Here is a 14,476-nt window from a genome sequence, read left to right as displayed (position 1 = left end):
TGAAAACTGGAGCAGAGCAGTGTGTATGTGTCTGCTAGCATGTGTACTTCTATTACTATAAACAGAAGTAGATCTGTTTGTGTGCATGTTCTGTAACATTCTCCTCTATCTTCTAAAATGTCCACGAAATCATATAACACTGTAATATCAGTGAGCAGTTTTAGAAGATCCTGAATTAAAGCTGTGCAGATATAGTCCCAGTTTCTCATAGGGTTGAGTTTTATAAATATTTATATACATAGTATTTTTTGTTTGCCGTTTCTCTGCATTAAGATATGCCTGTTTATTTTAGCCATATGAATAAGAGATTATTTGCAACATATTGGAGTACCACCCACAAAATGCTTAGAATTAGTAAGATCTTATTTTTTGTTACAGATTTTCTTCCTAGTTTAGCTTGAGGCATTGTTTTTGAAGAGTCTCTTTATCATAACTCCTAATAGACTTACTTTCATGGAGTTCCTCTAACAGTTATTTTTAAATAATTGGGAAACAGTGAGTCACATCTTCAGATTTAAGTGATGTTAATTTATTGAGTCCAGACAGTGAGTGCTTTGACAAGTTCTGCCCATGTCGCTCCATGCATTGTCAACGTTCAGGAACCTTAAGAAAAGTAGAATTTGATCTTCTGCTTCTGAGACCAAGAGTTAGACATTGTTGAAATAGGGAGTGATGCATTACTTTTCGTGTTCCAGATAACTGTGTTTTCTGTTTGTTTTCTTCTGGTTTCCCTTTTTATTATCTTTACTCCTCATGACCTTTTCAATAACTTTTTTTTCCCCCAGTAGATCACTTCTATGCTATCAAAAAGCTCATATTATGAAATTCCTACAGATAGTATGACTGGAAGGTTTGGGATTGGGTTTTTTGTTGTTGTTGTTTTAGTGCTTTGGATTTTCTTTCTGCTTTTCCAGCTTCATCAGTCATCTTCCTGATATCACTGCTACCTTCTTACCTGCTATCGTGGACTGATAGTAAAAGCTGACCACACTGTGAGCATGTTTATTCTTAATTTGTGCTTTTTCAGGAGTGCGTATGGAGTGAATGCTTCTTTCTTGCATGCTTGCTGTGACTTTGTGAATGCTAAGCTGCTTGGTAACAGCTTCAAAATACAGTGTCAGCTGCTTTCGGATACTTCTTACCTTTAGCCTGAAATAAGTGTCATGTATAAAATCAGCGACCCAAGCCTGCTACTATGTGACTTGAAGGTTTAGAGACATTAAACAAGCTATAATATTTATCTTTTTGTGGCTTACTCATAGTTACAGTTCTGTTTTTGTTATATTTGTGCTCATATTTTTGAGCAATAATGTGTGCATTCATTGAAGACTGGAGTAATATTTACATCTTGCAAACGTGTTTCTCATTCTAGATGATCTCAAAGGCCCCTTCGAACTCAAAGCATTTACTAATGTTCATGACAAATTGCTGCATTTCTTACAGTTGAACAAATCTTGGTGGGTAACTATTGTGTAAGAGACTGGGATTCTTGAATGCAATTACATTAGGAAAGGAGATATGTTTTTAATTAAATTTAATTAAATGCAATGTGTTGATAGAGCAACATAGTTGTTTCTTGAGGGTTTAAAAGTGGTTTAAATGTTTTTCTTGTTTTTAAAAAGTAGCATTCTTTTCAGTACACTTAAGTGTGAATATTTATTAACATCTATGGTTTACTCTTAATTATATAAAATGTAACAAACTGAAGACATTCAACATCTTATATTTTATGCAATAGTACTCTATTTTATAAGCAGTTCACTGACAATTTTTTGTGTGTATATATATGATCAGATTAGAACTACATTTCCTTGAATCCTCAGTTGTATCATTCTTTTTGTCAGTGTCTGAAGCAAGTTACCTCCTACTCAAAGATTTTGAGTGATGAATCTTAGCAGCGCAAGTTCCCTGAGATGTCTCCAATAATTAAAATATTTTCATAATAGTCCCAGGTCCTGTACTTAGAAACCAGCACTCTGAGGACAGTCAAATGGAAATGATCCTTTGTAAAGTTGAGTTTTCAAGGGGGCATCTGCGATGGGGAAATCCATTCTTGCTTTTTCTTTCTTTCCTCTTTTTTTCCCCCCCTCTCTGTTCATTCTGAAACTATAACTTGATGAATGTCATCAGGCCGTAATCCATTTATTCCGTGTGGTGGTGGGAACAGAGAACTAGATATTTCATTTGGACTGAGTGAACCAGAGTCACTCTGAACCGAGCCCCCACTGCCATCAAACTGAGATATTTTCTTCTTGATCAGTTTTCTTTCTTTGGCTCGGCGGTTCTGGAACCAGATTTTCACCTGTGATGTTATAAATTATATCGGATTAATTCAAAGTAGTGCTCAACTTTTCACAATAATAGTAGCAATGAAAATATAGATATGTTAAAAAAACAAACAAAACCAACAAAAACCCTCACCGGGAAGAAGTTTCTTCTCAAATTTAAGTGGAACCTCCTGTGTTCCAGTTTGAACCCATTACCCCTTGTCCTATCACTGGTTGTCACCGAGAAGAGCCTGGCTCCATCCTCCTGACACTCACCCTTTAGATATCTGTAAACATGAATGAGGTCACCCCTCAGTCTCCTCCAGCTCCAGAGCCCCAGCTCCCTCAGCCTTTCCTCACACAGGAGATGCTCCACTCCCTTCAGCATCTTTGTTGCCCTGCGCTGGACTCTCTCCAGCAGTTCCCTGTCCTTCTGGAACTGAGGGCCACAACTGGACACAATATTCCAGGTGTGGTCTCCCCAGGGCAGAGTAGAGGGGCAGGAGAACCTCTCTGACCTACTGACCACCCCCTTCTAACCCACCCCAGGTACCATTGTCCTTCCTGGCCACAAGGGCCCAGTGCTGGCTCACGCTCATCCTGCTGTCCCCAGGACCCCCAGGTCCCTTTCCCCTACACTGCTCTCTAACAGGTCATTCCCCAACTTATACTGGAACCTGGGGTTGTTCCTACCCAGATGCAAGACTCTACACTTGCCCTTGTTAAATTTCATTCAGTTTTTCCCTGCCCAACTCTCCAGCCTGTCCAGGTCTCTGGATGGCAGGACAGCCTTCTGGCGTGTCAGCCACTCCTCCCAGCTTGGTATTATCAGCAGTCTTGCTGATAGAACACTCTATTCCCTCGCCCAAATAATTGATGAATATATTGAATAATATAGGCCCCAGTACTGACCCCTGAGGCACTCCACTAGATACAGGCCTCCAACTGGACTCTACCCCATTGACCACGACTCGCTGGCTTCTTCCCTTCAGTTTCTTATCCTTCAACTGGAGCAGAACCATTGAAGTTCTGTTGCATAAGGTGGGTTTGATTCAATAGTTACTGTATTTGCAGACTGCAGAGCTGTGGTTTGTAAGTGTGCTCTCCAACACAGGGATTTTTAGGAAATTCTTATCCTGAATTCCTCTAGTCTTTGTATGAACATAGCTAAGATACCTGGGACCCTGTTTGGGAGGCTATTCAGGACAGGCCTTCAATATGTACGTTATATGAATGAATGCAGAGCTGCTTTCCAAAGAAGCAATAGATATAAGTATGCACTTGAAAATTTCCCGAATGGATAATCTTGGCTATATATATGTGCATAACAGGCAGAAAAATTTGGCACCTTTATAAAGTGGATGTGAACTACTATGATAGATGAAGTACCTGTGAACATAATAGCAAAAATAAATCCTGACTTGAAAATCAGGCTGGAAAAACTCCTTAAAATGTGCCAAAAATCTAACAGACTGAGGAAGAATATGGCCTGTGGAAACAGTGACAGAAAGTTTGTAATAAAAAATACATAGATATCGCACTCGATTGTTCTTTGAATGCTGAGATTTTATTTTCCTGGCTTACAGCTGAAATGTATCCAGTGCTCTGGACTTTTTTTGGCCACCATTTTGTGTGGCTGCAAGAAGAAATAAAATGGTGAACGTCATAACTACTGAGAACATAGCTGAGCTAATGTTAAGCTGAACTGTTTAAATTCCAGCTGTCTAGCAAGCTGTTATACACGTAAGGATAAGTACTTTTTCTGGCACAAATGAATTCCTAATGCTTAGTTACCCATAACTTGAGGTTTCTGTAAGATTAGCCTATTTGTTTATTTGTATTTGCATAGTGTATTCTCTGTGTGTCAAATATACTCACAAACTTTTTCATGGTTGCCTTCGCACTACTTTTGGGTACAGAACGTGAATGCTGCTCATGTCCTCGGGCAGTAACAGTGTCTGGTGAATGGGTGCGTACGAATGATGGATAGTCTCTGTGTACCTGTCTTTCAGATAGTCCCAGGTTTGCTGCAAGTTCTGACTTTCTCCGTATTGTAATATATCTGTTACAGTGAAATTCCTTCTCTAATTCTAGTCTCTGATGATCTGTGTAAACAACTCGGTACTTTTCTTTTGTTCTTGTTTTACCTGTTGAAGAAAGAAATGTTATTAATATGTTGAATTTTATTTTCTATAGCATCTTTCAAACACCTCAAATGTTTTACAGACATTCATTAAACTACAGAGTACTTGCATGGGATTGTTTTTTGTGTTAGAGCAAAGGAATATGAGGTGCAGAGTGAGTGTTGGTTATTGTAACTGTCTGTCCCTCTTTATCTTACTCTTTGTAAACACACATTTAAATGTGACGCTCTATGTGAAAAACACCCTGAAGCATCTTAAATAATCCATAGCAGTACATAATTTGAGCTGGCTATATTTGAACTCAGAGGGCTTTCATTTCAGTGCTCATTGAAATGACTTCCATGTATATGTGGGCATAAATACACAGGGTATCAAGACTGAAGTTCAGTCACAATTTGTTTAGTTGTACCACGTCCTAATTCTTTATTTGGGTTTTTAAAGATCACCTCTCTAACACAAAGAAATATCCAACTAGGAATGCTTTCGGTTTCTTGTGCGGCCATAGGACATGCTTTTAAGTTCAATTATAACTTGAATTTATTTTTTCAACAAGGTCCAGTCTTGCAAGATGCTCAGTGCCCATAGAGCTATTACTGGGGGTATTCGATGTGCTGAGCTTCCCTTTCAAGTTGAACACACTTGGCAATTTGTAAGATGAGGCAATAAAATACGTGTAAAAGCATTTAGGTATTATCCTCTCTCTAATGTATAAAAGAAGTACTCTTAAATATATTGGATGAATACTGTTAAGGAAGCATTACTTGCTGTTTAGAAGATATCTCATTTCATGGACTTTTGAAAAACAATACTTCATGTAATAATACAGAGAGATCACTTTTCAACTTATTTGTTCTCCTTTGCACTTTCAAGAGCCAACTAGATAGTTTTCCTTTTTCTTCTGATCTTCCCAGGTTTTTTTTGATGTGAGTTTTCTGGGACAAACTGTAGGACAAAGACTCCTTTAAAGTGGTTCCCTAAAATCCATTGAGGTGTTAAGATGAAGCACACGCCACACAAAGGAGCGACAAGGAGATCTTATCAAGAACCCCTTTCACATTCAGAAACACAAGCCAATTGGTTTGGAATTTACAAGCCCTAAACAAATGTCGGACTCTTTCATCTTAGCAGAGGAAAAAAGGACAGAAATAGATGAAGGAATATTTTTTTCCTCAGTTCTCTCTAATTTTGGATCAACGCTGAGGATAGACGCTGATATTTTTATTTGAAGGCTGGAGGTAGACATAGCTGAAGACATTTTGAAATATGCATAATTAAGGATGTTTTCCCAAATCCTATGGCACTCTGACTTCTAGTGTACAAGGTTTTCCTGACTAAATTTGCAGGACTAAAACAATCATCAAACTAAGTTTACATTTTTCAGGGTACAAATCGTTGGCTTTGAAATATTTGCTCTAATGATAGTTATAATGTTAACAATAGTATAGATATTCAGGTTCCTTGTAAACTAAAGGCTTAGAAGGTAATCTTTGAAAACAAGTTAAAATTCAACAGGGTTATTCCGGCTTCACTATAATCAGCAAATATAACCATGATTTGAGGGGGTGGAGAAAAGGAATAGTTTTCCCCATTCCCCTTGGTCATAAAATTCACAGAGCATTTCTTCTGAAGACAATAAAGCCAGGAGAAGGCCTCTTTATTTGCTGTGAAAATCATCACCCTTTCCGGCAATATAACTCCTGAAGAAAAGAGGGAGAAGGAAGAGACGAGACTGCATATCAAAGCGAAGTGAAGTGTTGAAAGGGTCTGTTGCCTCAATATGACAGATAGGCCTCAAAACCTCAGACAATGTAGCTCAGTGGAAAATAGATGTCACAACTAGTTTACAAAGCAAAATAAATTAGCATTAGAGCAGAGGCCTCGCCTTTTTTCCTGCTTTTCTATTTTGCTTTCTGGCTATGTTTCTGCTGTGATGTAATGTGAATTACTTGTACATCAATACTTGTTTAAACAAAGACATAAAATGTGTTGACTATAGTTTTAAAAAAAAAAAGCTGATGCTGACAATGCAAAATATAAAAATAATGTTGTACTTTGTTAAGTCCTCTTAAAGTCTGTTCTCATTCTGAGAAGAGTCACTCCCAGATGAAGTTTCATATAAAGCTTTAAAAGATCTGTTTTCTAGTCCCTGGTTTAGATACCTTATTTCCAGTAAGCTTCATGCCTTTAAGGCTTACTCGCTCTCATAAAATACACATTTTACACTGTTGATTACACAGATTTTCAAAATGAATTGGTCTGAAGTTCTGCTCTCACAGAACTGAAGCTGATAGGGCATTTTGTCACAGATTTTTAGTGAAAACAGGATCAGACTATAAGGAATTCTGGAGATGTTATTTTTCTAATTTTGTTAGCCTGTCTGGGAAGGTATCTTTACCAAGCCCACTTGCCATGTTTGTTTTTGAAAATTTCTCATTGTCTGATATGTTTGTAATATCTGTGTATTTGAAATAAAAACAGGCTTGGTTCTGACTGTACAGTTACTGTATTTTAATAAGAGGATATACATAATGTCAAATCAAATATTATCAATTGGAAACGCATAGCACTTCTGTCTTTGATAGTGTTTCATCCTGAGAATTTACTTGGTCAGGTAAATTTTCATTTCCCTTATCCTGCAATTTTATTTTTTGTATAAAATGTTCAACAGAAATATTTCATCATCATGCAGTATATTTAATAGAGTCTGAATAGAGGGGGGAAAAATATCTCATTAATATCTTTTCTCAGAAATAATTCCAGTTATCTTCAGGACAATACTTCAGTAGGTTCCCTCATTTAAGTACATGTGTTTTGATTTCTGTTATTCTGTGCTGCTCATGTATGTTGACATGAGTACATGCCACTAGGGAGGTTAAGGACATATGCGTATTTATATATATACTTGTAAAGTTTAAGGCTGTGGTTCTGGAATTTTAGAGCAATGAACTGTACTAAGTAGTGATAATATTGAAGAAGAGGAGCCAGTAGGTATTTTGATAGTGTGAATTAATACTATGCAGTAAGGAAAAACAGAGAGCAAGTCTGTTTCAAAGGTGGTTGTAATGGCATCAAGTAAGTTTGCTTGAGTTATCTTCTAGAGAAAGCATTGATAATATGTAGCCACTATATGCCTTGTCATTAATTGCTTGAGTTTCTTTTTTCCCAACTTTTTTGTGCCAGTATAAAGTTTTTCCAGTTTTTACAGTTAGCATTATTTTAAAAACACCAATGAAAAGCCAAATCTATTCAGTACTTTTTTTCTTTTGCAAAATACCACATTCTTGCTTTACTCTCCTAAACCCCTTTTTTTAAGCTGGGTTGATGTCTCAAAGCTGGTTTTAACACTTCAAAGGACTGGGCTCAAGGAATGCGCAGCCTCAGGACACGTATCTATTGACAGGCCCTGATTCACCTGTCCAGTATTGTTCATAAAGTATTTTGGAGTGTGTGTAAATTCTGTGCAAGTATACTGTGCAAGTTCAGACTAGAGATGAATATAAGCACATCACTGCTTTTCTGAATTGCATATATATTTTATGAAGTTGAGCAAGGGTATGAGAAACATTTCAGAGTCTTGCATGTCTGTGCAATAAGTATAAAACTAGGATTTAGATTTTTTTAGTCTGTTTTATTCTTTAAGAATGCTCACACATTTAGAATTCAGTGACAACATGACAGAGGCACAGTTGCCTCATTGACATTCAGTAGTGTCAGTTGAATTTGGTCTATACGCAAGTCTTGCATCACTTCTACACCTGGAAATCTCCAATGATGTTAATGAAGTTACTGCTGATTTACATGAGCATACATAGGGGGGAAAAAACAGACTATAAATCTGCCTGGCTTTGAAGACTTTTGTAGAGGCTGCAAGTGGAAGGATGGGATTGTGATATCTTAATGTTCACTCAGCATTTTATATTTAGTAACAATGGGAAAACAGTGTTTATCTGCTTTGTAACTAAGAAACAATTACCAGACTAATTTTGCTCGAGTAATAACCATTTGAAGGAGGATTGTGTCTCAAGCGGCAGTGCTGATTTTCTGTCTTCTGATTGCTCCAATTGTAATTGCTTTTCTTTCTTTAGAGCATTTTCTTTGATGCTCTCTAACACACACTTACTACTTTTAACCTTAGCAATAGATTTAGCAAACCTTGCTACACCCAATTTACACCTTGGGAATATACATCGAGAAGTTCATCTGGCGTGTAGATTGTGACAAAAACAGGCGCATCAACGAGTGATTTTTTTTTTTAATTGTGTAATTGTGGCAAGCTGCAAAATTCTGGTACGTCAGAAAAATGTAAAACCGATTCGAAACTAAATGAAAAGAAGCTTAATTGATGAGATACGTGGTCTGCAAACAAAATAGCCTATGCTGATCATTTGAGTCAGATTACTTCCCTAGGAATATTTCTTCTCACCTAATGAATCTAGGTAGAAAAATTAAAGCCACAGGAACAACAGGAGAAATTTGCATAATCACTAGAGTTGGATCAGAGGATGTAATTTTCTTTAAAATCATTAAAAAGTCTGTAAAGATTTAAGAAGATCAACCTGATTTTATACTCATATTTATCTTGTATCACAAATTTTTGTCTGTAACTGTTAAATGTTGCTGTGTTCAATGTTCCATAACATTCTCAACAGTGTCATGTTTTTAATCCAAAATGCTTTGCAGAATGTTAGAACAAAGTTTCCTGGACTTGAGTGAGATGCAGCCATATCTGAACACAACAGCTTTTCCACTGGAGTAACCATATAAAGCCTTTATGGGATGAAAGTGAAACTAGTGCAAATTTAGTTAAAACTGCATTAAATAGCAAAAGGTTAAATAAATTTCACAAATGACACACCAACCTGTGTGCTTTGAGTAAAGTTAATTATTTATAAGATCAGTGATAGCAGAAGATGCTTTCTCAGGCTGGAAGTTGAATATACACTTACCAGTAGTGTTCACTTGCACTGTTTTCCTCATCCATTCGTAAGAGCTGTGCCTTTGGCTGTTGGGAGAGATTTGCTGGGCATTAATTGTTTCTACAGGCAGTAACCCCCCAGGTGCGGCAGGATGGAGGGAGCTGTAATCAGCAGAACTGTAGGAGACCTGTCCAGGAGATGAGCCATTGAGCTGGGCAGCAGCGACTGTGCTGGAAGGTCCTGGGCCGTAGGCGTTCCAGTCCTCCCGCTGTGGGCCGTAGTGAGATCCCCAGGTTCCCGCAGGCTGGCCATGGGTGTCCAGACTTGGCACATGATGATATCCCGTGTAATCAGAGTAGGGCGGCGTAGACACAAAATTTTGCGCTGGCAGGTGGTTGTTCCCTCGTGCAGATCCTGGATACATGCTGTTCTCTTTATCCAAGAGAGAGCTCACGTACATGATTGTCACAGATTATTAATAATGTTGTCACAACATCTTGCTCTTCCGTATTTTCTTCCACTGCCCAAAAATAACTGTGTTTGGTTTTCTCTGATATTGCTACTCTGCTTGGAATCTTCTACTTCATCCTCCTGTATTATCAACTGTGCTACCAGGTGCTGGTGGTAATGGTTTACCAAGATCTTGTCTGACGTCAGCGTAACTGCCTGCCTCATAATTACATTTACATTCAAATGAAGGGCTGACCAACCCCACCTTTCTGCTACTTCTGGTGCTTTCTCTTTTACAGAACTTTTATCTATCCTATTACCCTTCCCTGATATCCAACAGCAATTCCAGTACTGTAAGATAATGCAACAGTTGCTTGCATTTGTCACTTGGTAAATAAACCGGTTTTTAAGACAAGACAGTGGTAACTATAATAGCAATTTTTGATGTTTAAATGATTCTTGCCTGAAACCTTTAGTTTTGTTATGTGTTACCAATCAACAAGTAAATTTGTTAGGCTCTTAATTTCTCAGATACAAAAAAAATATATCATTTTTACTTATTAAATTAAGGAAAACAGTTTGAATAATTGTAAGGCAATAATTTCAGAATACAGAGCACCATGTAAACTGCATGTCTTGAATATAAATGTTGCAAACATTTTCCCATGGTTATTGATGTTTGTATGTGGTTTTCCAGCAGAGGAGAAATTCAGGCTGTAACTGTAGTGCACGTGTTCACACCCTCCCAATACAAAGTGATTTAAAGAGATCCCTTCATCTACCAGCCATTGCAAACTGATACATTTTAAAAAGCAGACAATAAATCTTCCTAACAAAGATGGTGCCAGAAGTCCAAAGAAAATGACTGTAAAAAGTAGTGAAAAAAGTCTTTGATTAGGCCCAGCAATATTGTTGCTTTCTGTTTCCAGCTGAAGACAGCTTTTATCTGCCTGCAAGGCTGGGTTCTTTCCTCTGGAACTGCTGCCGAGTGGCTGTTTTCTGTGGTGGCCGCTTAGGTGAGTGCAGTCAGCAGGGAGAAACATCTGGGTTATCGAGGTGGTGGATCAGAACTGCCTTGGTGCTTTTCTGTAGAGCACCTGACATGTGAGCTCTATAGGTCAATGTAAGTGTTCCCACTGAGAAAAAGTATTTTGAAGGGGCGTTTCTATGTTGTTATTAAGATCTTCATATTAACATGGGAGAACTAACCTATTGCTCATGACTTGAGAATTGCCCCTCTATGATTATGATTTGTATGCTACAATTTGTAAAGTGAATTTGCTATATTTTTATGTTGGAGGATTTCTTTGCACTGAGCTATTTGTCAAGGGATATGCTTGCAAAAGAGGTGCAAATTACAATGAGTTGTTTCCCTTTACAAAGGTGTGGGTTTTCATTCAGTATGCTTTGTATTTTGACAGTACTTGTATTCACACATCCCTTCTAATTCCAGCACTAAAGGATTCTAAATGTGTACTTAAACACAGGAAGAATATTCCTCTTCTGTGTTTTTTTAAAATTTCTTTTATTTATTTATGAAATATTTTTTACTGAGAAGCGTAGCAAAATCTTTTAATTCATTTTGCTATATTCAGAGACTTCTTGATCCTTGGGGTCCTGAGAATGTTGAGGAAAGTTGCATCATGGGATAGGACATGGAAAAAGTAAGGCTTTCTGTAATTGGTGTACCCATATAAAAACAGACATTAAAAAAATGGAACAGACTCTTGTTCTCTTTGTCTTGAAAGAAAAGGAATTGTAATAAAATTTTTGAGAGCCCGCAGAATTTTTAGTACTGATATGTACTAAAAACACCAAGGAACTCCACTGAGCATACCTCAAATTAAACAAGATCTGTTTCTTATACTGGAAGTATCTTTGGCCTATTTGTGATAATTATGCCAGCAGTTAAATTCCAAGGTATTGTGAAATGTCATGCAGAGCTGCCAGTCATAGGCAGATCCATAGGAGGGTGAAGTGTCCTCTCCATTGACTGTATCTGAGATCCCTTGACATGACACATGAACACTGGTTGCTCACAGACTTCAGATCAGACATGCTGTCTGACTACTCGTAAGCACACCATTTTCACATCTCTTTGAGTGACATTTAGTTTCGTATAACGCATTAGATGATGGTAACATTTTTAATCTCTGGTTTTCCTCTTTATGAGATGCCTCTGTGCATACCCCCCACAATTTCACTATCACCTAATCCCATTTTTTTGTATCTCAGACCTTTATCCTTTATTCTCTGTTCTTCTTTTATCTTTTGTTTATGCTTCTCCTTTCCCTTTCTTGTTTTGCCTGTTCCATTATCTGAATTTTCTTTAGATCTATTTCAATTCTTTCCAGAACATAATTAGATCAAGATACACTGATGGTGGATTGCTACACTGATTTGATATCAACTAACAATAGTAAGCTTTGAATAAGGCATTTTGTTTAAAAAGATTTACATAGCAGGATAAGATTGCCGAGCAGGACTGCAGATTTTTAACACCAAAGTGAGAATAAGATAACTAAAATGGCAACATTCAGATGATCTTCTGCACCCTGACTCTTATGCCTCCCATTTTGTGTAACAGATCCACATGGATGCATTAAAAAGGAACCATACCTTCATATGTAGTCTAGTAGTTTGAGGCTAACAAAACTTTAGTGTTGATGTTTTTGGAGAGCTGTTAATCTGAGTCTGCCTTCCCAAGAGTCATTTCTTAGCCACGCGTGTGTCCTTCATGCTCATGTCCAGCATGCTGGTAGCTGCAGAGCCACAGAACCGCTGCATCTGCAGTGTACAGCAGTAACTTACACTGTAGTTCCAGGAATACTTCCAGTGGTTATTGCTTTCAGGAAAAAGAAATAAATCCCTGAAATGCCCTTGCCCTGTCCATAATTGCGCTAAGGAGGTGACAATGAGTTGCTGCTAGTAGAGGAAGGACTTGTCCTGCGTAGAGTGCTTGTGGAACTGTCATGTTACTGTGGGCCCTCTGACTTTCTAGGGTAGCGGGAACACAAAAGCAGTTCTGAGTAGTGGGCTAGACATCCAGAAGTCTCTCATCCATGGGGGGGTTTGCATTTATACAATTTTCTGCAGTGGGTGATAAAGACAGAAGAGGAAAGATCTGTGTGGTGTTGGCAGCAAGAGTGCTCTTGGTGTACTTCAGAGAGAGTGATTGCCAGGTAACTGGCATTTAGACAAGGTTCCTAGGGACATGGTTTAATGCTAGAGTTAGGTTAGGTTATGGTTGGACTCGGTGATCCTGAGGGTCTCTTCCCAATGCAACGGTTCTATGATTCTTTGATTCTAACTGAACGCCAGGCTTACAATTTTCCATTTTTTCCCCATCTGCCTGTTAAAATGCTGTGTATAATTTATCTAAACCAGTGTCTGCAGGAGATGCATCACTGTTTGTTGAAGTGTGGTTGCACATGTGTAAAATTAAATGTATTTTGATATCTTTGGGGAAGAAAATTTTCTAGTTTTCTAAATAAGTGGTTGATGAAAATCTAGCAATAATAACAAGCATGGTGATAGCCATTGGAACTATTCAAGTTTTGTTTGTACAAGCAATGTAGATAGTATACTATGGTATATGTGCTGTTCTAAAGAACATTTCCAAACTGAGTAGTAGTAATATAATAACAAACATGCAATCAAATATTTTAATGACAGCCATAACAACTGCAATTTCAGGGACTACTGGTAGATTAAAACTGGCCTGTACAACAATAACTTCTATTAAAGGTGTTTATATCTGTAATAGCTTTTAATTGGGAATGCTTGCTCATAAAGTTACTCTTCCTTTTATATGGCGATTAAAAGGAACAAATCTGTCCATCTTTGAAGCTTGAAAATTTTATGAAATCTATCGGGGGTTTGTTTCTGAGGCAAAATAAGCAGGTGAGCATTGTGTGTCCTGTTCTAGCTAAGGTGATAGAATATGTGTTTGTTTTTGTGTGTCCAGATGACCATTCTAATAACACATCAGTAAGGTCAGAACTGCACACTTGGAATTTGAGTGGAATGGCTAGCAAAGGACTTTGGTAGCAAACCATGTATTGCTGATAGTTTTAAGCAGTATTTTGGAGGTGTTACTGACCCTTTATTAAAGCTGGGCTTTGCACACATACCCATGCCTCCTAAAATTAATAGTCAGCTGTATAAATCTTGAGGAAAGGTGAGTTCTCTTGGAAGAAAATCTGACTAGTCATGAAGGCAGGCAGATGGTTTTATAACTTTAAAACACACTGCTGAAAAGCCTGCTCTTGCTTTCACTGAAGCTTCTACAAACACAGAGCTGCTGAAAATTTTATTTATCCTTTTTAATTGGGCTGGTTTAATATGTAACACCCTAGTTAGATCTCATTTTCAGGGCTTGAAATGCAAGCACATACCAAATTGTATCTCCAAATTGACAATGTGGCACAGCCTAGAGAGCCAAACGAGCAATGGGAGCTGAACTATTTCCACTTGCTGAACTGAGCTCTTCTGCAGAAAAAGACAAATGGATATATCACGTTTCAGTTCTGTACTGTGTCTTTCTCATCCCTAATGTGTATTTCTTTTTCATAAGAGACCAGTAGTAGAAATAAAAGCATCAGTTGCCCATGAAGCCTTCCTCAATGGTTTTGCTTTTAACTCCATGTGCTGAAAGTTTTGTTAACAAATCCGTTTGAAAAATGATGAAAAGTGACTT

At 37.7% G+C, this 14,476-nt stretch overlaps 1 protein-coding gene and 1 long non-coding RNA gene across 3 annotated transcripts in view; one reads left to right on the top strand and one right to left on the bottom strand.

The window, feature by feature from the left end:
• The window catches only part of LOC139828836 (uncharacterized), a 172,335-nt gene that overhangs the window by 9,360 nt on the left and 148,499 nt on the right, over window positions 1-14,476 (top strand). The window lies entirely within an intron of this gene.
• On the bottom strand, window positions 1,901-9,787 carry LOC136106501 (homeobox protein CDX-4). 2 transcript variants are annotated; one of them, XM_065846841.2, is made up of 3 exons: window positions 9,358-9,787; window positions 4,269-4,414; window positions 1,901-2,302 (listed from the first exon to the last, which is right to left on the bottom strand). In XM_065846841.2, the coding sequence occupies exons 1-3, from the start codon at window positions 9,785-9,787 to the stop codon at window positions 2,096-2,098; spliced, it is 783 nt and encodes a 260-aa protein (XP_065702913.1). In that variant the 3' UTR covers window positions 1,901-2,095. The 2 variants fall into 2 exon arrangements, with proteins under 2 accessions (XP_065702913.1, XP_071669777.1); XM_071813676.1 differs by having other exon boundaries at window positions 4,269-4,432; window positions 9,373-9,787.

Source organism: Patagioenas fasciata, chromosome 11, assembly GCF_037038585.1.
Source record: "Patagioenas fasciata isolate bPatFas1 chromosome 11, bPatFas1.hap1, whole genome shotgun sequence".
Taxonomy (NCBI): Eukaryota; Metazoa; Chordata; class Aves; order Columbiformes; family Columbidae; genus Patagioenas; species Patagioenas fasciata.
This window is presented reverse-complemented; position numbering and strand designations above follow the sequence as displayed.

What these genes read in the sequence shown, in the direction of transcription:
- LOC136106501 (XM_071813676.1), bottom strand. Translation starts at nt 9,787, where the DNA reads ATGTACGTGAGCTCTCTCTTGGATAAAGAGAACAGCATGTATCCAGGA. An exon ending in ATGGATGAGGAAAACAGTGC is followed by an intron (nt 4,433 to 9,372) that starts AAGTGAACACTA and finishes ACATATTAATAA; the next exon opens with CATTTCTTTCTTCAACAGGT. An exon ending in TGGGACTATCTGAAAGACAG is followed by an intron (nt 2,303 to 4,268) that starts GTACACAGAGAC and finishes ATAACATCACAG; the next exon opens with GTGAAAATCTGGTTCCAGAA.